Consider the following 25,733-nt stretch of genomic DNA (forward strand, 5'->3'; position numbering starts at 1 on the left):
TAATTTGTTACAGATGGGCGGGGACGTTCTAGAATATGCGTTTCCTTCTCTGTCATATGCGAAGCAAAAGGAAAGAGCCGATAGATCGCCCGGAGACACAAACTGAATAAATATCACTTTTACAACGAAAAAAAAATACTAATTTAATTTGATTTATACATGATACCCACGCTCATTATCACCCGGGTACCTTAATGGTAGATTTAGCGTGCGTTTTGTGTGTGTTTGTTTTGTTTAGCTAGCTGTTATCGCGTCGCTATCTGACTGCTCTCCAAACACACCGCCTTTGTGGCGATGAGTACGGATTTATTGTCTGATTTGGACACTCGTTTCTTCGCTGATAACCTCCTGACAAGCGAAGACTGGGGTGAGTGGACATTTAAAGCCTCATAACTCTGATTAAACATGTTATGACCGATGCTAAAGCTAGCAGGGTGCGGTAACGGGTGTGTGGATGCACCTCAGCGGAGCGGGGGCGTTAAAACAGCAACATTTCCACCTTCAAAATCTCTATTGTGGACATTTAAGGTTTTATTTGGCTATAAAATGTGTTAAATTGTGTGTAAAGTGCTCGTTGCATGCGGTTGCAGTGTGCATGTGAGTGTGCTTCCTCAGTCAGCAGACCCGGATATGTCAGTTTATCTTTAACACAGCGGGTGGAAGCGTGACCGCACACTGATAAAGGCACATGTCTAAAATTTATTATTTTTTTGCTGTCACTTTTAATAGCGGTTTTTAATTTTTTTTTTTTTAAAGAAGAACATATCTGCGATTTTTCTTTTCTATTTTTTATTTATTTATATATTTCAAGAAAACGTTTTTTTTCTTCAAATATTACCAGAAATTTCACACAGGTTTGTGACTTTTCCAAAACTGATGTTTTGGTGATTTAAAAAAACAAAAACAAATCTGAAAGCATTTTTGTTGTTGTTGTTGTTGTTGTTGTTGTTTTTTAAAAATATGCCCCCATAGCCACCAGTCCCACAAAAATAAAAATATTTTATCATAAAACCATTTATCATAACTAGAAGCTGTAAAAACAGATATTATCATTGGATTTTTAATATTTCCAACAGCCCTTGAACACATTATGAGGGACAAACACTTCAGACAAACACGTCAGATAAAAATCATTACAAAATCTGAGCTGAAAGTGGTGATTTACATTAAAATCACTTTATTCTATGTCTCAGTTAAAGTGTTGCCAAAAATAAACCAGCATGCACCAGGACTTAAATAAACAGACTTTAGCTTCAGGATTTTGTCTTCAACTTTTAACTTAGAAACATTGAAGAGTCAGTTTTTAAATCTAAGTATTATGGGCATGCATTTTCCCCAGGTCACTCAGGGAGGCTTAAGGAGAAGTATTTGTAGCTTCGGGGAGTATCACACACAAACAAACAAACAAAAGAAGTCCCACCCCAGCAACTCCCCTCTCCTAATGAGTAAAGAGCAGTCCTTTACTGAATGCAGTTTTGCCACTTTACTGCTTACTTTAATAGGAACCTGTTAGGTTTAAGTGTAAGTGTGTACTGTGTAGTATCCCAGAGACCAAGGAGATGTCTAAAAATTATGTTTTGTTTTACCAGCAGTCCAAAAATCCAAAGTGATTCAGTGTATTATCAGGTATGACAAAGAAAAGCATCAAATTCTCACATTTCTCATGCATGAATCCAGCAATTGTTTTTTTGTATAAAATAGTTATCTTATTATCAGAGTAGTTTCAAACTAAGTTCTTGTCCATCGATTAATCAGCAAATTGTTGCAGCTCTAATATATATTAGATTACACTGGATTCAACTTACTCATCATTTGCACAGAGTACAAGTTCTGAGACAACAAAATGCAGTTTAGCATCAAACAAAAGTGCAAAAGGCAGTAAAGCAATGTACAGAATTAAAAAAAAGAATAATCAGACTGAAAAATAAACAGTAAGGGTTGAGAATACACTTGATATATGCACTGTAAATGGTATTAATAGTATGTATGAATATTCTAAGTAGTCTAGACAGTATAAAACATAGTAGAAAGTGCAGGTATAAGTAAATGTAAAGATATAAGTATGAAATAAAAGCTCAGTATATACAGTATTGGCTGTAGTATAATTGTATGCGTTGTGTGTATACAATGCAAAGAAGTAAGTGTATATGTAGTGTATAGTTTGTAGTTCATGCGCAAACTCAAAATCTCAGAAATACACACAGAAGTGTTTCTGCGGGGCTTGTCGAAGGACAGGAAATGTTTGCATTAACAGGATGTTTGTGTTTGTGTGGTCAGTCAATACGATGTGGTTGTGAATTAGCGCTGCAACTAACGACCTGCTTATAATTTTATAGATTTATTGATTCAAGGTTCGGTCTGTAAAATGTCAGAAAATAATGAAAAATGTTCATCCCAGTTACATGAAGTCCAAGGTGATGTCTTTAATGATTTGTTTTGTCAGCCCAGATCCCCCAAATATTGAATTTAATGTAATATAAAAAGAGAGAAAAACAGGAAATATTTGAGTGCAATATTTGAGAGGCTGACAACATAATTTTTTTGGCATTTTTGCATGAAAAATTATTATTTTTCTGACAAATCGATTAGCTGACCAATGCAGCTGTCCTCAATGAGTGAATGAGCATGTGTGTGTTTTTCTGTTGGGTTGAGCTCCAGTAAATCCCGAAAAATAACAAGATACTGGAATCGTTTTGTCACAAAATGATAATAAATTGTAAAAAATGACTGATAATGTTAAATTATCTACTTATATTGGAGCAACTTTTTCCCAAAAAAAAGTGGGTTGTTCATGGGAGCTTTATGTTATCTATTAGTCATCAATATATTTATCTAATAATTAAAACAAATGTAATTATTGTCACATGAGAACCAACCAGAGACCGACAAAGTGAGAAATATCCGCCAGCTGCTGCTGAATCTTGTCTGTTCCTGTTTTGTTACTAAATTTGTTGGATAAACAGGGAGATTTGTGAGATTTACTCCACCTCCTGTGGCTGGTGCACAAAAGTATTTTACTCTCCTGTTGTTGGTTTCCTGCAATCAGGCAATAAAACCAATTAGAATAGATTAGATGAAACTCTAATGATCCCCTGAGAGAAGTGGGTCAGTGCAGCAGCAGGTGATAATACAGATAAGAGGCGAACAACACAACGAACAACAGCAGTGTGGATAATTTATAAAAAAGAGAAAAATTAACAAGTTAAAATGTAAAATGTTAAACATGTAAGTGTCTGATATCTGCAGACATCCTGAATGTCTTCATCACTTTAATGTTGCAGCTTGTAAAGATGGAGCTAATTTCAATGACTTTTTATTCTGCTGGTAGTTTAACTCCTAATGTCTTTTTTTTTTAGTTAATTACATTATTTATCAATAATCTGAAACCCATGTTATCAAATAAATGTTATGCAGTAAAAAGTACAGTATTTGCTTCCAAATACAGTCGACAAAATCAAGTGAAGTACCTCAAAATTGTACTTAAATACAGTACTTGAATAAATGTATGTAGGTACATTCTGACCCTGCAAACTGTTTTTAATTTTTAATGGGTTAAAAAATGAGAATTATGGCTACTTGTTTTGAGGAAACTAAAAATTGTTTTAATTTTTATAAATCAATTTCTTGTAAATAATTAAAGTTTTAGTAATATAGTGCGGTAGACTGTGTACAGTACATTAAACCCTTCAGTGTTATAAAATGTTGCACAGAGCTAATATTAGCTGATATGTGCCGGGATTCACACCTGCACTCTTTGACAGGATGTGGGTTCAATAAACAGCCTCAGTGTTTGTTTCAGTTTCAAAGTCCACAGTCGTATTTTCACCTCAAATGAGGCGAGGCATGATGGGAAAAATGATGGCAGACAGAGTCATAGAAATAACATACAAACAGACAAAGAAACAAAAAAGGTCCGTTAGTTTCCTGAGAATGACGTTAAACCTGAGTGTTAATACACATTTCAAATCAATCTGTTTATTGATGTTATAAAGCAACATAATACAATTTTTAAGTACTTAAATGAATTTACCTTTGTTGAACTTTTGTCTTGCAATTTCATTCCAAAACAAGGCAGTAACATGGATATTTATTTGTTTCTGATTTGGTTTTGTTCAGAGAAAACACACACGTCTGATCTGTAAGCCTTGGTGTGATGAGTGATGTTAAAGATATGTTGTGTGGGAAGTGACAGAGGAAAAAAAGGATGCTGCCTTCACATGCTCCTCAGAAATATCGGATTTACGAGTTATGAGCACATGAAGGGCCCTCCAGAGTAGAGATTACTAGAAAACTGGGAAATTTTGATGATAAGCATGGAAATAGTGACATAAATTGATGGCAAAAAATATATATATATTTCATTATTTTGTTTGATTTTGCTCAAAGTCACTATTATTTACTTTGCACATTTTATTAGCTGTAGCAAGCAAGCATAATGTAACTATAAAGCATGCCGGGCGAGTCCACTAACATTGATCAATGTTATTTTATAACACGGGTTGTCATAAATGCATAAACATGGCTGGCAAAAGTCAGTGTTTGAACTTTTTTATTAATTTACGCATTAAATATGTGGTTTTGATCACATGTAAAATGTAAGATGATATCAATGATAACTACTGTCAATGTAGAGTGACCTAAATTTAATATAAAATATAATATAAACTCCGTGTCTCTCTTTCCAGATGCCTGCCTGTACCAGTGTGAGAGCATGGAGGAGGGGGAGGACGCTGACTTCAGCCGGGGGTTGAAATACGAACCGTCGGTAAGGAGACAAAAAGAAATCCACAGCTCACAGCTCTGGTTTCTGTGCGAGACTGAGAGTGAAACTGATGCTATTATCTAGACTTCTGTGACTGTTATATATTAAACAATCAGTCCCGTCAGTAGAATCCTATATGTAAGCAAACCGGCATTGAATTAATTAATCTAAAATCAGGTCTTAACAGGTATTAAAATCTCTTAAATAAATTTTTCAAAAGTCTTATAAATGCTCACACGGGAAAAGGAATTTTTCAGATTGTTTTTCTGACATTGCATCGAAAAAATGAAAAAAATAACCAGTAACATCTTTTATTGTTATTATTATTGTTTTAAATAATATAATATACAAATTTAAAATAAGTGAATTTCAGTTACATGAATATCATAAAGGCATGTTTCATGTTACAATATATAAAGTGGGGGAAAATTTCCCTAAGCAATAAAAAAAATGTATTTTTTTTTCTGACGGACTGCATCGTAAAAATTAAAAAAAAATAACTGGTAACATCTTCTATTATTATTATTATTATTATTATTATTATTATTATTATTATTATTATTATTATTATCATAAATATATAAAATCTTTTAAAATCCTTTTGCATGAATATAGCAAAAAAGTCATGTTTTATGTTACAATAAATGTCCCTATGCAATTAAAAATATTTTTTATTGTAAAATTGCTCTTAAATTTAATTAGATTTAATTTAATTGGCTGTAAAAACGTCTTAAAAAGTCTCGAATCTAACGTGTTTTTAGCAGCAGGAAACGTTTCACGAATGAGACTCATTGACGTCTACTATTCACACTGCGCAGGCAGCAGCATAAATCAGGTCTTTTAAGTACATGATGGGTCAAAAGATAATCGGGCTAACTGTTTATTATTGCACACACGCACTCATACACACACACACACACACACACACACACACACACACACACACACACACACACACACACACACACACACACACACACACACACACAGACTAATCCAGCAGTTGTTTGGCCTGATTTTCCACCTGACTTCCTCTCTGTTTTCCACTCTCCTGCTCTCTCTCTCCCTCCTCTTCTTCTCCGTCTGCCAACCTCTCGCAGTTTGACAATGACCTCGTGCTCACCCTCGATCCTGACAACCCCACATCGCCATGGCGACACCTTGACGACAACCTTCTCACAGGTACAGACCAGCCAACCGTGGACGCTCACGGGAAACCTTAAACCATCTTCGGTCAGCGTTTTTCATTCACGTCTCAAAGCGTCTCGGACACATGAGACGGTTCATCCTCACACACACAGAATACTTTTACATGAGAATAAAAGCAGCAGCAATAATGAATTTTATAAATGTATTCTTGTTTGTAGATAGTTTAGGTGTCATATGGAAAAAAGAGGATTGTTGGTATTATACAGTGTTTTTATTATTGTGTAAAAAAATGCCACAAAAAGAGTCAGCGTTAGTCCGTCTCTCAGTACTGTCTGGCGTACTGTCTCTCAGTTTCCAACTGAAGATGTAAAACTTTAAATCCACAATTAAATACCTCATATTTCTATTATCATTTAAAACAAAGAAAGCTCATAAATTTGCGTAAACAGCTGCTCACTGTAGACTTAAAAATAATAATAATAAAGTAATAAAATAATCAGAAGGAAATGGAGATTTTGTTTGAGACTATTTTCAGTGGGGGATTAATCCACATTTGTTGCTCTAGTGAGTATCTGTGTCAGCAGGACGGTGTGTGTGAGGGATTGAGCCAAAATACATGAAAGTGTGTGTGTTCATGGTAATAAAGGATCATGGCTCGCAGTGCAACAGTGACAACGTTTACATGCAAACTAATATTAATATTGTGAGTATGACCATATAGTGCATTTGGTACAGGTCATGTAAACAGCATATTCCATTTAGATCTTCTTAATGTTGCATTTTCATATTAAGACATGTGGGAAATGCAGGTATTATTTGGATTTTAAGAGTTTGATTTGGGCATGTATACAGCGCATTCAGAATATGCATCTCAATTGGGTTTTTTGCTGCAGTTTGCATCTCGCCTCTTGTCTGTTGTCATGGATACGTTGTACATAACCAGTTCAACATATTGCTTGGCCAATGTTTACTTTGCTATTTTGTCTAAAAATACCTTTTTAAACTGTCGCACAAATCTTCAACTTTACCTTTATTTTTCTTGTGAATTTTGCAGTTAACTCTCATTATTGTATGTGAAAATATTTAAATTCATAGCACTCACAGACTACAAGTTCACAAAAATATACATCATGTTGCACTAAAAGATTAAGTGTAGCTCTCTTATGTTTTGTCAAGATCATTAATTTCCCTTTTTTTCTTTTTTTATATCAAGACTTTAAGTAACAGCACAATGAGAGTATGTTTGTCCCGGCAGCCTTTTTCAAGCATATTACAGCCAGAAATTGATCTCATAATGTTTAATTTATTGTGTTGGTAGGAGCCAAAATAGTGGTTCTTCTTTATATTTACAGAATAGTAATTATTATTAGTATTATTTATTTTTATTTTTTTAGATGCTGTTGGAAGACAGTTGGTAATATCTGCTGTTATTTATTTTATATTTTCAAGTACAAGAGATTTTTGGGGGGAAGCTGAAAACCTTAATCAACATGAAATTTAAATAACATTATGTGTTAATTAATACTATACTATTACTGCTATACTGTTACTGGTACTTTTCTTATTAGTACTGTTAGTGACAAAAAACTGTTAGTGTCCCTGAAAGCACTTTGCAAATGTTTTTTTTAATATTAAGTCTTAAAATCGCACATTGAAGCATGGGTTTGACATCTCTGTGTTTGTTTTTTCCTCTGAAGGAGAAGCTCCTGTGATTAAAAATGAAATGACCATCACTCAGCCGCTACCAGTGGAAATGCGTAAGTTCCCCAGTTTCTTCTCAAATCTCATAATAATAACTTTATTTATACGGCACCTTTAAAATCAGAGTTTACAAGTGCAATCAACAATCAAAGTAAAAGCAAAAATGAGAAATATAGAAGGCAATACAATGATAGAAAGCCAAAAAGTCCTAGTGAGACAAAACTAGGATAGAGTTAGCCTAAAATTAAAACAAAAGGACAAATAATGCAAGATGCAGGACGCATAATGTCAATATAAAAACTAAATTAAACATGAATATGATAGGTAAGATAAATAAAAACAAACAAAAGAAAATAAAAGTTATTTAAAAAATGTAACAAAAACAAACATGCTGACATGTATTTTTCAGTTTATGTGTGTGTTTGTGTGTTCAGTGTTCCAGGTGAAAGCAGAGCCTCCGTCTCCTGCGTCCTCACTCGGGTCAGACTGCTCTGCATCATCACCAGACCCACAGGTGTGTGTTTAATGATGACTTTTAATTTGTAAAATCACGGGACATCTACAGCAGAAGTCATGAAATAACCCACACAAAAAAAGCCTGAAATATAATAATCTGACTGTGTCGTCTCTCCAGATCACAGTTAAAGGTGAAAACCCTCCGACTCCCCCGTACATGTACGGAGACGTGCTCTCTCCTCCGCTGGGGACCATGGAAGTCACCGTGGCAACGACAGCCATACCCCCCCCACAGACACCGCAACAGGCGCCGTTAACAACCCAACTCCCAGCAGTCATCAGTGGAATACAGACGCAGGCTGCAGGTCGGTTCACACTAACTAACACTGACGATTTATTGTCTCAGAAATAATTGAGATGATGGATATTATTGTCATTTTGACACCGTTTTATGCCACTAATAAAATGATCAATTAATAGTACAATAAAAGTTTGCCCAGAAATTTGAAGAATTTCAGAAAAGATAACAAAAATTGACCTGAAAAGGATTTTCTTTTTTAAAGAAAAAATAAATTAGCAGTCAATTATTAATAGTAGTAAAAGCAAACTATAATAAAACTAAAATATTATAATTGACAGTAATAATAGCAACATTAATTGCAGTCTCAATAAAATGTATATATATATATATATATATATATATATATATATATATATACATTTTATCATTATTATTATAATTATTAGTATTATTATTATATTTTACTTATTAATTTTTTTCTTTTTCCTAAATTACAGGTAATTTTCTTGTAACTTGGTATTGTGATTTTATATATACTTTGATCCTTTGAAACCTGAGCATGTGGCTGGATTTATTTTTAATAAAATAGGAAGAACTTTTCTGCATGTTTGTTTATGGCAGTGAGAGAGAAAAAGGAGAACACTTTGATATTAAAATGAGGCTTGAAGCTTTGTCACACCTGAAATGTTTTTTTATTAATTTATTTATTTTCGGGGACAATGCATATTCAGCATCACTGCACAAGGCTAATTTAACAGTTGATCCTTTGCCAGATGATAAATAATACATTAAAACACGCAGGATGTAAAATTAGAAACAGGAGAAAACAAAACATGAAAGCTGCTGAACAGGATACAAAAGCGCTCAGAGCATCATGTAAAGTAGAACACGATCGGTGCACAATGAATACACAATAATGTGAAACAGAAAACAATCTGACGATTATCTTAATTTTCTATTATTGTATTTCTGTTACTTATGTTTTACAAATGTCCGTCTGGATGATTGTATCGATAGAGTGAGAAAATAGTTGTTTAAATCTAATTTATTTACTTAGCTTTTAGCTTTTGTGAGATTTTGTAGTTTGAGTGCAAGATTTTGTTCATATATTCAAAAACAGACCACCACCACATCAGCGTGATGCCTAAATTGCAGTTACAAACCACAGAAATCCACCAAGTGCAACAGGTGTTAGAAAAAAGTGTTTTCTATGAAGACACGTGTATCTAAGCTCCCAAGATTTGTGGAGAGTTGAAGGCAGAACAAAATTTCGATGGCTGCCTCATGACTCTCTTTGCAGGAAAAACTCTTCAACTTTTCATTGTGTTCACATGAGAGCAAACGGTTCATTTGTTTAAAGTCAAATGACTCGTGTGCATGTGACGGATCATCCGGGAACTTATATTTGCAAACCAAATCATTGCATTAGTTCTGTAAGATTTTACGGAGAAAAAATGTAATTTACTTCTAATAACTCCTAATTCTATGAGAAATAAAATCACAGATTAAGACCAGAGAGTTGGGTAATATGGTATAAAAAGCAAAAATATATGAACAAATAAACAAAATTATAAACCAGGGATTTTATCATATTACTGGACTCTCAAATCTTAATCTGTGACTGCTCCTCATAAAATTCCAAGATTAATCTCATATTTTTTTCTCCTTATTCTACCACTTAAATATCTTTATATTATGGCTATTTTCAAATAAATGAACAAGTTTAATCCCATAATATTATGACTTTATTCTCGTAAATTTAAAAGTTTTTACCATATAATATTTTGACTTTTTTTCTCAAAATTACGACTTCATTCTCGTAATATTTGGACTTTATTCTTGAATTTGAATTTCGTTTTTTCTCTAATGTCTGAAGTGATATTTGTTTTCTGTCTCCTGAAGTTCTGCCGGGTTCGGCCACTTTAAAGGCCAGCACCATCCTGAGCACCAAACCTCCCATCCAGCCCAGACCAGTGTGTGTCACCACCCTCCCCGTCCCCCAGACCCCCACACCAGCCAAGACCCTCATCCTGCAGGGCCTCCCCTCCATGGACCAGAACAGACCCGGTAACACGCGTTTGGGTTTGATTTAAAACACCGAATGACTCTGACTGGCCGAGTTGTGACGACCCGTCTCTCTCTCTCTCTCGCTGTCTTTCCTCCTCCAGTCGTCCTGTCTCAGTCTGTCTGCCTCGGTTCGGCTCCGGCCATCGTCAAAATGGAGCCAGTTTCTCCCAGCATCCCCCAGCACGGATCCAGCCCCACAGCTCCGCCCACCAGCAAACCCATCGTCCCAGCAACGACGACGTTACCTGGCAACAACTCCAACGACATCGATGTGAGTAGGCTGACCAGAGGATCACGCCTGAGTTTAAACACTGAAATAAAATTTAGGTTCAGACATTAGAAAGAAGCTCCTTCAAAAACCGAATACTTTATCTTAAAATAGACAAAAAAAGAAAATAACTTAACCCTTAAAAGCGAGGTAGCTGTGGGAGGTCTTTGTTTGCATGATTTTTGTTTGCTGTTTAAACCCTTTGAAACCCTCCCATGTTTCTCATAAAGATGGGAAAAAGGCAATGACCAACTTGGCAAGAAATGTCCCACAAATTTAAATAAACTAGTAAATGGAAATACATTTAACTAAAAATCAGTTTTGAAAAAGGGGGGCGGATTATTAGAAAATTATTCTCCCAAAAAGGCCAAATGTCAAGAAAATGTTTTAATTATAATTGATAATTTAGTGCTTATTTTCAGAAAATTTTCGTGTGTTTTTTTTACATTATTTTTGCTCATTTTTGGGCGATGTCTTGTTAAGTTGCTCGTTGCCTTCTCCCCAAACTTTTGTGTTTTTATTTTGCAAAATCTTATGAAAAAAAAACATGTTCAGTGTTTGTATCATTTAAATTTGTGGCACAAATTCAATACTTTTATCAGTTATCATAGTTTATTGATTTAGATAACATTTTAGCTTAGATTGTACAGATTTCGGCTATATGAAGCATTTGAAGATACTCCGTGAAATAACATCACAATATCTCCAAACCCACAAGCATTAGAAAGTTTTTCAGTGTTAAACACCAGGCTAAAGTTTTGGCTAAAATCTGCTCACTGCTAACTAACGGACCTTTATGTTTGTGTTGTTATATGTAGTAAAATGTTTAAATTTCTGGACTGTGCGTTTCTGGCATTGCCCTGTTTTAGGTAGTGTGAGCTTCTTGCTGTTCTGTGTATTTGTTTTTGGGACAGCAGATGCAAATTAGCATCTAGCTAACTCTGGTGCAGTTATTTTCAAATGTGTGATGTCCCTAATAAACACTAATATAAATAAATTTCAAAATACAAATGTGGCACCGACAGACCATTCCTGTTGCAGAGTTTAAAGGGTTAAAGCTCCTTTAGCTCCAGTGTAGTGTTTAAAACTCAGGCGTGAGGACTGCAGTCAGTACAGCTGCACCAAACCTATAAACTGTGATCATTTGTTTGATGTCGATGTGAGAAAAGCAGTCGAGTTGTCTGGCAGCACGTTCGGTTTGGGAGGTTACGTCAGACTGCAGCTCTCTTATATAAGCAGCCATATATGAACTCTCAGTTTCCCTCAGGCTGTCAGGTTACATCATCCACCTGCCGAACTTTTTGTTTTCTCTGTTTTTGTTCCCCTCGCTCCTTTCTCTCTCCTCTTCCTGTCCTCCTCCTACTTCTGTTTCGACATCCTCCTCCTCCTGTCCTCTTCATCTTTGCTTTTTCAATCCACCCAAACTCCTCTTCCTCATCCACTGTGTCCTTTTGTCTTCAAACTCTTCCTCCCCTGTGCTTTTTCTTTCCCTTCTTCTTCCTTTTTCTTCCTTCCATTTCTCCTCCTCCTCCTCCTCCTCCTCCTCCTCCTCCTCGTGGTGCAGATGAAGGTGTTGAAGCGGCAGCAGAGGATGATAAAGAACCGGGAGTCTGCGTGCCAGTCGAGGAAGAAGAAGAAGGAGTACCTGCAGAACCTGGAGGCTCAGCTCAGGGAGGCGCAGCAGGAGAACGAGCGCCTCCGCAGGGAGAACCAGGCGCTGAGGGAGAGACTGGCCGGGAAAGAGGTGAGGAAGAGGAGGGAGGACGTGACTCTTCATCTTCTTCATCAGTGTTTCTCAATGTGTCTCTCCGATGTGTGATTAGACAAAAGCAGAAAGTCCACCACGTCACTCCTGCAGCTTGTCAAAAAATGACATTTGTCTTGTTATCGAGAAAGTTACAGAGTACTGAAAAAAGTACCGATGGGAGCAGAATTTCAGGTACCAGGACTTCAAATTTGAACGGTACCCAACCTCAAACCCTCATAACCACCAATCCACGCTTCAGGACTGATAAACACACTGCAGGCGTTCATCAGTGACCCGAAACAGACCCGTAAACCGGCGAGCTTAAAAGCGAGCTGAAAGTTTCCCCTAATGGCCATCGCTAATAACAACCAACGTGCTGTTGGCCGTGTTCAAGGACTTTTGAAATTCAAAAATCCAATGTTTTAACAGTTAATAGTTTCATTTCTGGTGATTTTTAAAGAAAACGTTTTTTGTGGTTTTGGAAGGCATTTTTTTCCTAATCTTTAGTCTTTAAAAATCACAAATCACAATCCCCAATATTTTTTTTTAAGAGAAATGTTTTCTATAAAATCACTTAAATTTTAATAGAAAAAAATCTTTAAAAATCACATTTTTTTAAAGAACAAAAAAACTGTCAAAATGTTTTCCATAAAATTCACTTAAAATTTTTTAGGAAAATAAAATCGCCAAAAATTTTCCAGAAAATCTGCAGTAAAAAAATTTTTTTTTAAAATAAATACAGTCATTTAAAGCTGTATGTCGCTCTCTTAAAACCAAAATTAAAAGAAGCTGCTGCGTCAACAGGTTGAAGAGGAGGAAATAACTAATAAAAGAGAGAAACCTGTTCAACCTGACGATGAGAATCAGTGAGGAAACAAAGATCCATACGCAGCACGCTCACCTACCAGTAATGTTACACAGCGGTTGAGGTTAAAGGTCCAGTGTTATTGGCAGAAATGGAATATGATAAAATAAGTGTGTTTTCTTTAGTGTATAATCACCTGAAAAAATAATTTTGTTTTGGTTACAATTTATATCTGCATGTTTCTCTATAAATAGGTGGTTAAGGTTTTTTTTGTTTTAGTTTGTGTTTTTAGTGGTTTAAATCAGCTGCACTGTTTGTTTTGAAGAGGAGGAAACCTCTGTGGAGAGCTTGGCTGCGGGTAAAAACCTAAAAAATGAACACTAATGAAGTTTCAGCTGTTTTCAGTCTACAATCCTCACCACTAGATGCCACTAAATCTTCCTAAATCTTAAAATAATCTCCATTAGATCCAGAACAAGATATGTGTAAGCGTATTTTTGTAATTAAATAACTCTTAACAAAACTAAAAATAGCTTGTAAAGGAAGAGGAAGTGAGGAATTCTAACTTTATTTCCACATGCTTCTATCTGCATATGTCTTTATTCTGCATGTGAGTGTACTACTACAGTATTTGTATACACGCAATTTTCACTTTTGTGTTTTACAGGGCAGCGACTCGGCGAACAACAAGAGAGCCGTGTGTGTCATGGCCGTCCTGCTGTTCATGACATTCAGCTTCGGACCCGTCAGGTATCTTAAAATTTAGTTTTTTTGCACATTTTCTTCGTGTGTTTTTCTACATTATCCTATTTGTTTCTTTTTGTTTTCCTTTTTACTAAATTTTCTTCTGACCATTGCTTTTGAAAAAGTGCCATAAATGAAGTTTAGATCCTCACATCTATAGTCTGGAAGCTGCCATGAAAATGTAGTTATCAGTGCCCCGATTTGACTTTGATCAAATCTACAGAAAAAAAAAAGATTGATCACCCTCTGACTTCTTTTTCCTGCAGCATCACAGACAGGAAGCTGTCGGGCCTGCAGGACAGCGTGGTGTCGTATACGGGACGGCGGCTGCTGGAGATCGAACAACAACATCAGCAGCAGCGGGCGGCGGCGGCTCCACCTCCGAGCAGAGTGGAGGACAAAACGGAGACGGAGGAGGACGCAGGAGACGAGGCTGCAGAGTCCTTTCAGTTCAGGTGAGAAGAATTTATTTATTTAAAAGAGGGACAGAAAGAAGACAGACGGAAAATAGGAAGAAAAGAAAGAGCTCTGGGAGGTGTTACAGAGTATAGCACTTCTTAAAGACTAAAAATGTATTTAAGAACTCCTTCATCCCAAGTTCCCTCAATATTCTCGACCAATATTGGTTTTTCGGGGCCAAAACTGATACCGATTATTGTACTTAATGAGACCAAAAACAAAAATTTAGAACTGATATGCAGTAACAATAAAAATGATAATATCTCTGTCAAAATTTAGAATTTGAACCATAACAAAGTACAATAAAAATACTTTGTTTAAATGCTTTTAGCAAATGTTTAATCAAAACTTAAACTTTCAACTTCATATACAACAAATTCCCTGCAACTTCTTACAAAGTAAAAGTATTTGCATGTATTGCAAACTTCCTTCCCTGGCGTTGCATGAGCATATTGACGATTATGAAATTAAAACACTCATACAGATAATCTGCAGAATGCCAAACAATCTGCCCCAATTATCGATAATCTGTCGACCCACAACTCAACAAAGTGACTGATGAGTTTTAAACCACAGACGGCGATATGAACTGATTTAATGTGTTTCTGATGATCTTGTCTGTACGTTACATCCTTTTTATTGTGATGTCTTCTGTGTCTGGTGGGCTGAAGACAGATGTCCGCCCTGGTTTACAGCAAAGATTCTCGTATCTGTCCTTTCGTCCTTCTTTCTTCAAGTCCTTCTCATCCATCCTTCCTTCTGTTACTCTTTCCTTTTATCTTCTGTCTCTCTCCTCCTTCATGGTATCAGCTGATGTACAGGAAGTGTGTTGAACATTTAATAGAGCTGCGTCTCAACATCTTTTACTGCATTACGTGTTTTTCTGTTGCAGATTGTGAACACTTGACTCTGTGTTTTTTTGCAGGAACCTGAGCGATGTGTTCAGTGACATGAAGGATCTGGTGCTGCAGGACATCGATCGTTACTTCAGCTCGTCAGACTGCAGACAGTTCAACCGCTCCGAGTCTCTCAGGTCCGTAATATATATCGTGTTAACTTTGTCACACAGGACACAATAATGCATCTTATTGCCTCAGTTTGAAGTTTGTTGCTTTCTCCGTCTGTGTTTCAGGCTGGCAGACGAGCTGAGAGGTTGGGTCCATCGACACCAAATCGACAGGAAGAAGTCTGGAGGAAAATCAAAACCTGCCAAAAAGGCCAAAATAGCTCAGGTTCAGTTCACTTCCTCTTGTTGTTTTTCTTCTTGTTAATACTTTTCATTTTGTCTTTCTAAAGTCCAAATTGCCTTTTTCTTTTTTTTTTCTTTTTTAACACAAATGAAAAAAGAAAGTTATTGATACCTGTTTAACTCTTTGAAACCAGAGCCAATATGCACAGTTTAAAAAAAAAAAAAAACCTGAAATGAAAAAAGCAATGAGAAAACCTAACATTTGTTTTAAAATATTTAAAAAAAAATACCTGAATATTAGAAAAAATAAATAAATAAAAACAAAAAGAAACAAGGAAATTACTTTCGAAAATTGTTTAAAAATAACAACAATTCTGCAACTAAATTTTTAATAAATGTGCATTGGACTTTCTAATCTACTAATTTTGTGTAATGTGCAGAACATTTCAAGTTGCTCACTGCCTTTTTCAAACATGGTTTTGAAAGAAATCAGACCAATTTACCCAGATTTTAAACGTTAAAGTACCTGTGAAAGGCATCTCAATGCAGCACAAATAAGTGTCAATGTCAATCCAGGTTTCAAAGGGTTAACAGTAAAGCATTAATTTGCATTTACATCTATTTAAGAAATCTTAGGAGTTTTTTTTATCGTATTTATAAACAGTATTTTGTGTCCCTCAGAAATCAGAAAGAGATCATTAATCGGTTTCACTGTTGTTGCAGAAAGCTCAGCTGAGGAAGACAAACTTCTCCAGATATCTGCCGATTCAGGCTCACCGCTCTATAGAAAGGTACACACACACACAGGTCATCACACACACACGCACAGGTCATCACACGCACACAGGTCACCACACACATACAGGACACCACACACACACACAGGTCATCACACACACACGCACACAGGTCACCACACACACACAGGTCATCACACACACACGCACACAGGTCACCACACACACACAGGACACCACACATAAACAGGACACCACACACACACACAGGACACCACACACACACAGGACACCACACACACACACAGGTCACCACACACATACAGGACACCACACACACATACACAGGACACTACACACACACATACAGGACACCACACACAGGACACCACACACATACACAGGACACCACACACACACAGGACACTACACACACACATACAGGACACCACACACACACAGGTCACTACGCACACACAGGTCACCACACACATACAGGACACCACACACACACACAGGTCATCACACACATACAGGACACCACACACACACACAGGTCACCACACACATACAGGACACCACACACACACACAGGACACCACACACACACAGGTCACCACACACACACACAGGTAACCACACACACACACAGGTCACCACACACACACATACAGGACACCACACACACACAGGACACCACATACACACAGGTCACTACACACTCAAAACAGATTAATTTAGTGAAATTAACTTTCAGCTGCTTATTTTACAGACTGTGTTTTAGGATCGGGAGTAGCTTTAGATTTAAGCATTTTTCTTGCCGTTGTTGTCGCTGATTGTCGCAGGAGCGACCCTAAAGCCTCAAGTTAAAAAAAAAAGATCAATACAGAGAAGCACCCAAGATATTTTACATTTTTTACCCATTTAAATTTTTAAAAAAGGAAAAAAATGCCTCAAGTTTCCCTTTTTTGAAACTTTTTTGAAGCGTTTTGCGACCTGTAAAACCGCGCTTTGTCTGATTTGACATTTCTGATACAAATTTTCTGTCATTCCTCCTTTAATAACCTCATGCGCTCGTTGGACTCGTGTCAAGAGAAATGCAAAGTTTTGTGAAACTGAAAACATATTTACATCTATATACTGAAAGTAAACTGACGGTTTCTGTCAGCTGGTGAAGAGAGAAAAAAAAATTTCTAATGTCTTAACAAAACTAAACAAAGCGGAAAAAAGAGGAATTGTTTATTGAAAAACTGATAATTACGTCAGTGTTTCATTAAACAGTGAAAATAAGAACCACAGCTGGTGGTTGAATAAATTATTGAAATATCTTGAGCCATCATTAAGTCTGAAATCCTGTCAGACTAAACTGTTTGTGAGCTAATGAACACAAATGAAATGATTTTCATTTTTTCATAATTAATTGATGGAAGAAAGATTTATATTAATGTATTAATCACGTAAATATTTCAGTGACACTCACTGAATAATTTGTAACAAATTTAGAAATTTCAGACAACAACATAAGTCATATTTGAGTCACTGGACAGATTTATTTGAGTGTTTTATCGTAAATATTTAATATTTAAATATTGTTTCATGCTTGTCTGTTTTGCTTTTACTGATCTTGTTTTTAATTGACTTTAATTGTCTTTGTTTTTGTCTCTGTTAAGTGTCTTTGAGTATTCCGAAAAGCGCTCTATGAATAAAATGTATTTTTTATTATAATGATTAAATATGTTGTTTGTGTTTGCAGTCAGCTGCAGGTGCTTCCTGGTCCTGAGGTCACCTACAGCGACTTCCTGGACGCCATCGACCGCAGAGAGGACACTTTCTACGTCGTCTCTTTCAGACGGGTACGACACACACGAGGAGTCACTCCACTGACCGAACCGAAACATTTATGGTTCACAGGGGGTTAAATCATATCTGTTAGAATACGTCAACTGTGGCTACAATGTGTTTGTTTTAAGATTTTTTTTTTTATTAAACCAGAAAAAACAAGACAGTCAGCAACAAAAAATACAGACAGACTTGGGACAAAACTACAAAATCAAACACTATAAAACACAAAAAGAGCACAAAATAAAGTTACAGCAAAGAAGGACTAAAAAGTTTATTCATGTATGCTAAAAATAAACCATAAAAACAAAGACACTGAAAAGAGCAGCTTTAAGTCTTGCAGCAGAGCTTTGAAATGTCTTGAAAGTGCTGCTTTAAGTCTTTCTGCAGGAGGTTTCACATATATGGAGCCGCACACATAAATTCGCTTTTTCCAAACTCCACCCAGACCTGCAGGGAAATAAGTCCAAATTCAGTGAGGTACGGGGACCCTTTTTTAACTTTACTTTCAAAATTTGAAGGACATAACACACACAGAATAAAGATAAATACATTTTAAAAAAGGAAAAAAAAATACAGAGCACAACTCTGCAGTAGTTTTCTTTGGGATTGTCCCTGTCATTGTAAATTGTTGTAAATAAGGTGTACTATGTAATGTTTGTCCGTTTGTTGTCCAAATGAAAAGCTCCATATGAGCTTTAGGCTCAGACAATAAGATCAAGTTCAACAGTATGTGTTGTTTAAAAATCATTAAAAAAAGGTTAAGGTTACCGCTATAATAAGATCCTTTTTTAAAACATTCAGAACAGTCAGTGGGACATAAATAGTTCACTTTTCTGTTTTTAATGTGATATTTTTTAACTTAATCACAGTTAAGATGTTTTTTCTGAAAAGTAGTGCACCGCTCTGTAGTTAAAAGTGAACGTTTTGATGTAAGAACATCAGTGTGACCCATAAACCGTCTCTGTCTGTCTCCAGGATCACCTGTTGTTACCGGCCATCAGCCACAACAAAACCAGCAGACCTAAGATGTCTCTGGTGATGCCGGCCATGTCTGTGAACGGTGAGTCCTTAATGCAGTTAAGAGATGTTACATTTTTGCAGAGCTTCAGGCTGCAGGTAGGTAACCCTCAGGGACAGTTCATTCTTCATTTTTCCATAATTTTGGCTGTGTTCATGCACGTGCCATACATTTTTTAGCCAGATTGTGTATTTTTGTTTAATGTTGACATTTCCAGCTCGGCTCCGACAATAAGTCTAAACTACACTGTGTCCCCCGCTCCAAGGCGCGGACATGTCCGACAGTCCGCTCCAGCACACAGACTTGTCCAGCAGGCCTCGGCACGGACATGTCCAACATCTCGCTTCACCATGCCTACATGTCCGACATCCCGCTCCAGTGCGCGCACGTGTCCAACAGTCCCCAGTGCGTAAATGTCCCCAGCGGACACGGACATGTCTGACAGTCCGCTCCAGTGTGCTGACATGTCCGACGGTCCCCAGCATGGACATGTCCAAAATCTCGCTCCAGCACCCATACATGTCCAACATCCTGCTCCAGCATGGAGACGTCCGGCTGTCTCCAGCGCAGACATGCCCGGCATCCCACTCCAGCATCCCGCTCTAGCGCTCAGACATTTCCCACAGTCCCCAGCGCGCGGACATGTCCGACAGTCCGCTCCAGCGCACACACTTGTCCAACAGTCCTTGGCAAGGACATGTCCAACATCTCGCTCCCCCACACGTACATGTCCGACATCCCGCTCCAGTGTCCAGACATGTCCGACAGTCCCCAGCACTGACATGTAATATATTGAACATAAGTCATTTCTTTTGTTTTTTTTTTCATGTTTCATAGTGGCATCAACAAAAAATCTGGCATTTAAAGGGTTAAAATTCAGAAAATTAATAGATTTAATATTTATAATTAGTACTGATGTTGGTTAAAGAATGAACTCAATGAAAGCAGAAAATCATATTTATGTATCATATTTTTCTAAAGCTTGATTTTTGAAAAGTGCCTGCGCAGTATGAGAGTGTATGTAGTGTATTTAAATAATTCATTTTATGTGTTTGTTTGTTTTTTCTTCTTAAAACATACTGACATCATAACAAAAACACTGACATTTAAAGGTTTGAAATTTTCAAAATTAATAAATATTTTATATTTCTGGTTAGGACTGATGTTTGTTCAAAAATAAACTCAATGAAAGTGAAAAATTATAGTAATTTATAATATTTATAATAATAATAATGTTTTAATTTTGAAAAGCACATTTTGTGTGCAGAGCGATATGTATGTGATATTAAAGCGGGCCCTAAAGGGTTAAAATGACGATTTGTGTATGTTAACTTTGTCTTCTTTTCTTTCTCCATCTCTCAAACACATCCCTCCGTCTCCTCCCTGTCCTCCGTCTCCTCCCTGTCCTCCGTCTCCTCCCTGTCCTCCGTCTCCTCCCTGTCCTCCGTCTCTTCCCTGTCCTCCCTCTCAGAGAGTCTCTATAACTCCTCTCAGGGTTACGAGATGATGATGCAGGTGGACTGTGAGGTCATGGACACCCGCATCGTCCCCATCAAGTCCTCCGCCGTCCCGCCTTCTCTCCGCGACCCGCCTCCGCCTCCCCCCTCCTCCTCCCACCACAACCACCATCACCACGGCAACCACACCTCGCTACGAGGGCGCCACCACCATCACCCCTCTTCCTCCTCGTCCTCTTCGTCGTCTTCGTCAGCATCGCCATCACCTAGGCAACCTTTACCCGCCCAGCGACAGGGAGCCAAATATCTGATCAGCCAGTCGGAAGGTGTCTGATGAGGCGTCGATGGGAAAACGGAGATTATTTTGATGTTTGGGAAAAAATATCCTCATCATCCCTCCGACAGGTAACAAACACACGTCTCCTCTTCTGGAAATGTTTTCTGGAAATTTGAGAAAAGCTTCACAAAACGCCTAAAAAAAAGGATTTTAATCAGTAATTTGAGCTGTTATTTTTTGAAAACAGAGCTGTTACTGTCACTAAAATCCATTTTCTGCTTCAGATTTTGGGTGTAAAAGCCTCTTTAGAAGATGTTGTCCCAATATTTAAGAATGCATTTCTGAAAACGAGAAGCCGGATGCAGACCGGCAGCACACCGCACTTAGAAATGATTTTAATATTTAATTGTGAGAGTCTGAGTGAAGCGTGGAGGACAGGAGGCGGTTCGATCTGGCTGCTGAAGTGATTTTACGTCATTTGGAGGACGTTTTGTTTCGCTCTCTGGTCGTCCCAGCGTGTTGTATCCGGTTTGGGCGACAGGTGGCGCTGCAGGGCTGCACAGTTACACCCAACAAGGAGCATTTCAACAATTGCAAATCGAATTCATTGAGAGTGAAATCTTTTGATCAGCAATAAATCAGCTTTTTTAAACTGTGCAGCTCCAGCGGGATGAACTCAAATTTCCTTGACGCCGCAGACGGTCCGGCTCTCGGCAGCGTTTTCTTTTTGTGGAGTTTGTATATTTGTGTTGTTGAGACTCTGAATATCAGAGTCACTGACGGCTGCTGCATGAAGCTGGATCTTAACGGGTTAATTAATCAGAGCAGCAGTTTCTTTTGGAATACTTTCCATCACTTACTACACACTTATTGGTTTATGTGAACATACAAAAACAAAAAAGAAAACTCAGCTTAATGGACATGAAGACCTTTCAATCGTGTAAAAATAAAAAAAAATTTAAAAAAACGTAAATTTAGAAATAATAATTAAAATAGTTAAAATAATAAAATAGAGTTTACAAAACAATGGGTGGAGGAAAAAAGAAAAAGGGGGTAATTAAATTAAAATAAAATAAAATAAAAATTATAAAATATAATAAGGGTAGAAAACAAATGTCTAAACAATTTAAGCCTCATTAAATACAAAAAGCGACCGCAGATTCAAACATTTTTAGTGCTAAAAAAAACACCACGCTCATATATCCTATATAAGCAGCATAATAAAAAACCCAAGTTCTCCTTTAAAAAGAGAAGTTATACTTTCAATTCTGTTATGAAACACATTTTATCTTCATTTAGTGTGACTTATTTTTCCAAGGATCTCATCTTTCTGGTGTCTATCAAGAATAAACCTCCATAAATCTGCTCAAAAATCAGAGAAAATGACAATCAGAACCTGCTTGAGAATATTCACATTTTTAGGTTTCGCTCATATCAAAATAATCCAGTAATAATAGTCCGTGCATTAGTGGTTTCACTGCAAAAAGGAGCTGCTAAGAGATCATTCGGCATACTTTTAATGTTGCAGGCCAGCAGAAATGTAAACTTATTAAGGCCAAAATTGTGGAAAAACCCAAAACGAAGAAGCTTTCTGAATAAAGAGGTTAAAACAAAAAAGACTTGTCCCCACAGATCCTGCTTCATGTTGCATCCGTCAGATTTATTATTCATGTTTATTTTTTTATATAGAAAAAAATCATGTTTTTGTTTTGAATGGGGATTATTTAATAGTTGTAAATATCAGTGTTCCTTCTGTAGATATTTTTCTTTGTTTTGTCACCTTTTTTATATTTTTTAAATTTATTTGTGTTTTGATCTTTTCACAACAAAAATTAATAGAAAAAAAGAAAAATAGAATAAAGTGGAATAATGAGGCTCGGGGGGGAAATGTTGAATTTTATACTTTTTATTCTTGTGTTCAGTTCTGTGGACCAACCAGCGTCGCTCGCTCTGCTCATCGCGTGACCTCAGGATATTCTCTCCTGACAATACAAAGTATTTATGGAAATATATACAGATTTTTTATTGTACAGAACAGACGTGTAGAAAGTTTCAGCTCCTCGTGTTTTTACGTTAAAGGATCTGTTTTGATTAAAGAAACCATCTCGGAAAAGTCATTACTGCCAAAACAAGACACTTTTTTTTTTTACTTGTGAAATTGAGTTTGTAAAATTAAAAAAAAACTGATATTTTTTTCTTCTACCAAGAAATATTTCAGATTTTCTTTGTTTAAAACCAAAACTTTTTTTGTCTTGTGTTTTTGCGTCTCGTGTTTCGAATCTTCCCATCAAAAGAAAAAACTTAGAAACGTTGACAATTTAACAGTTTACTAAGTATCATGGGAAATGTAGTATCTCTTGTGGCTTCGGGAGAGGATTACAAAGAAAGAGGATTTTTTTAAAAAGAGGCTGTTGCATTATGGGAAACGTAGGATCCAGCATTTTAGGTGCTTCAGTTGTCCTTTACACTAAAACTCAGAATGTCTCTGTGGCACATATTTCCTCTACACCTTTTTTGGTTTTGCTTTTTTCGTTTGTTTTTTCTCGTCTAATTAAAGCTGATGCGGTCGGCAGAAATTAGGAAAACCTACAGGAACACCCTCTCTCTGACCTGACCTGTCATTGGCCGAAATCTCCCGCTAGATTTTCTAAAACCTGACATCAGAGCCGAGAGGAGGTTCAGGAGTTTAGTTTTCTCAGAATTGGCCAGTTTTAACCCTTTAAAACCTGGCTCGACATCACTGTTCTTGTGCTGCATTCGGACACCGTCCACAAGTATTTAATACGTTTAACCCCGAGTGAACTTTTTTTTTCATGTTAATTTTTTTCACGTAGGGGGTAAAAAGGCAATGAGCAGCTTTGCAAGAAATGTCCCAAAAATTGAAAGAAATAAATAGATTTTAAATATTATATTTAAAAATATGTTAAATTTTTTTTAAAAAAATATATATATCCAGAGCTACATTTATAGTTATCATAATAATATATTTAAAATAATTTTTCAATTTTTTTTCCAGTTTTTAGGCTTTTTTTTTTTGTTTTTCTTGTTTTGACTTTTTTTTTTTGATTTTCAGGTAATAATCTGCTTCATTTTAGGTAATTTCTTCTTAAGTTGCTCATTGCCGCTTTCTCGTGTTTTTGAAAGAAATAACGCCAACTCTCCCAGGTTTAAAGCGTTAAGTTTCTGAGCTGAATTGAAGTGCAGCACTGAATTGTTAGCGTGGCTCTTTAGGAATCATAAAACTATGAAACACAAAGATCGACAATCATAGAAATAAAATCTTAAGGGTTTACTATTCACATTTTTGCCATTTAGCAAAACAACTACCTGAATTTTTCGTGTATGCTGATAAAATGTGCAAAAATCAAGATTTCTATGATCCAACACGTGAGCTTAAACTGTGTTTGTTGGATTTGTGTCCGGGTCAGACGTGTTAATCAGAGGAGCGCTGAGGTGGGTTTTTGTCACGTTGTTTGGACTGAACCAGACTAGCTGTTTCCCTCTGTTTACAGTCTTTCTGCTCACAGGTTTGGGTTAACTTTCTCAAACACCAGCCCGTTTTTTGCTGCTGTGGGTGCATAAATAGGAGATACCCGTAACTGCTAAAAGTTTTATATTAAAAAGAATAAAAATTGCTGTAAAAAAAAAAAAGTTTTTTACAGCACATTCAGCGTCCGCGCAAGTTTGACGTCAGCAAAACGTGAAACTCTCAAAGAAAGCAAACGGCACATTTCCCAAAATGTTGAATTATTCCTTTAACTACTAACTTTGTCAGTCTTTATCTTTGATTTCCTTCACTTTTGTTTGTCTCCGTGTCGTCTCCGGCCTGCTGCTCTGCACGCTGCTCCTCCGTGTCTGGGTCAAGCAAAAAATTTTAAAAACGGTTAAAATATGTTTTATTTTTGGCATTTTTTATACTGATTGAATTTGTTACTTTTTGTGCTGAGTCGTGTTCACATGAAACAACACTGTTTATTCCTCTTTTTGTTTTAAAGAAAGAATTGTATGCAAAATGTTTCGGGCAATAATGTCAATATTTCGCAGTTCTCATGTGGTTGGTGGTTCTTCACTGACGGGAAAATTTTTTATTTCCTGCCTGAAAAAGTGAACGTTTTTTGTTGTTATTGTTTTTGTTGTTTTTTGTGAGTTGTGAGTCACTGTTAGCAGAGCTGAATTGTTCAGTACGGAGCCATTTAACTCCCAAAAGGTTTAGATTATTGATCTTTTTGGACAAGACGAGTGAATAAAGAAAAGAAAAAAACATTTTTTATGACTATTATTATTATTATTATTTCTAATAATCCTCCCCTCTTTGTGAAAACACATTTTCGGGTCATTTTCTTGTCACCTTTTACCAATTTATCACAATTTGTTTGACATTTTGCCAAGTTGGTCGTTGTTTGTCCCATGATTTTTTTTTTTCAAATCCAGTTAAGAACCACCGACCTCCGAGTCAGCAGATATTCACCTTTTACGTTTGTTTTTGACCGTCAGACCTTTAAAAATGACTTTCCAGCGCGCGCACACACACGCACACACACACACACACACACACACACACACACACACACACACACGCAGTCTGTGGTGTCTCAAGGTAACGATGTAAATATAAACAGTACGCCTTTGTTGTTTTTTTTATTTAAATATGTAAATAGCTCTTTCTAATTCCATCCTCTGATGAAATGACACATTTGCCTTTTCTGTTTGTAGGAAACAAAGTGTTGAATTTGATAAAGACATAATAAACTACA

The 25,733-nt window shown here is 36.6% G+C and overlaps 1 protein-coding gene across 1 annotated transcript; it reads left to right on the forward strand.

Moving 5' to 3' along the window:
- The first annotated feature begins 31 nt into the window (after window positions 1–31).
- On the forward strand, window positions 32–25,733 carry atf6b (activating transcription factor 6 beta). The gene is made up of 17 exons (XM_088090246.1): window positions 32–367; window positions 4,686–4,765; window positions 5,863–5,944; window positions 7,609–7,668; window positions 8,047–8,126; window positions 8,247–8,433; window positions 10,272–10,436; window positions 10,538–10,707; window positions 12,269–12,448; window positions 13,924–14,006; window positions 14,267–14,455; window positions 15,385–15,492; window positions 15,592–15,691; window positions 16,372–16,439; window positions 18,139–18,238; window positions 19,203–19,287; window positions 20,717–25,733. The coding sequence occupies exons 1-17, from the start codon at window positions 295–297 to the stop codon at window positions 21,034–21,036; spliced, it is 2,130 nt and encodes a 709-aa protein (XP_087946372.1). The 5' UTR covers window positions 32–294; the 3' UTR covers window positions 21,037–25,733.

This window comes from Plectropomus leopardus, chromosome 17 (genome assembly GCF_026936395.1).
Source record: "Plectropomus leopardus strain MGB_pleo_1.0 chromosome 17, ASM2693639v1, whole genome shotgun sequence".
NCBI lineage: Eukaryota > Metazoa > Chordata > Actinopteri > Perciformes > Serranidae > Plectropomus > Plectropomus leopardus.

Excerpts from the sequence above, each read along its gene's own strand:
- atf6b (XM_088090246.1), top strand. The coding sequence starts at position 295 with ATGAGTACGGATTTATTGTCTGATTTGGACACTCGTTTCTTCGCTGAT. Across the intron at positions 8,127-8,246 it reads CATCATCACCAGACCCACAG|ATCACAGTTAAAGGTGAAAA; the intron begins GTGTGTGTTTAA and ends TCGTCTCTCCAG. Across the intron at positions 12,449-13,923 it reads AGAGACTGGCCGGGAAAGAG|GGCAGCGACTCGGCGAACAA; the intron begins GTGAGGAAGAGG and ends TGTGTTTTACAG.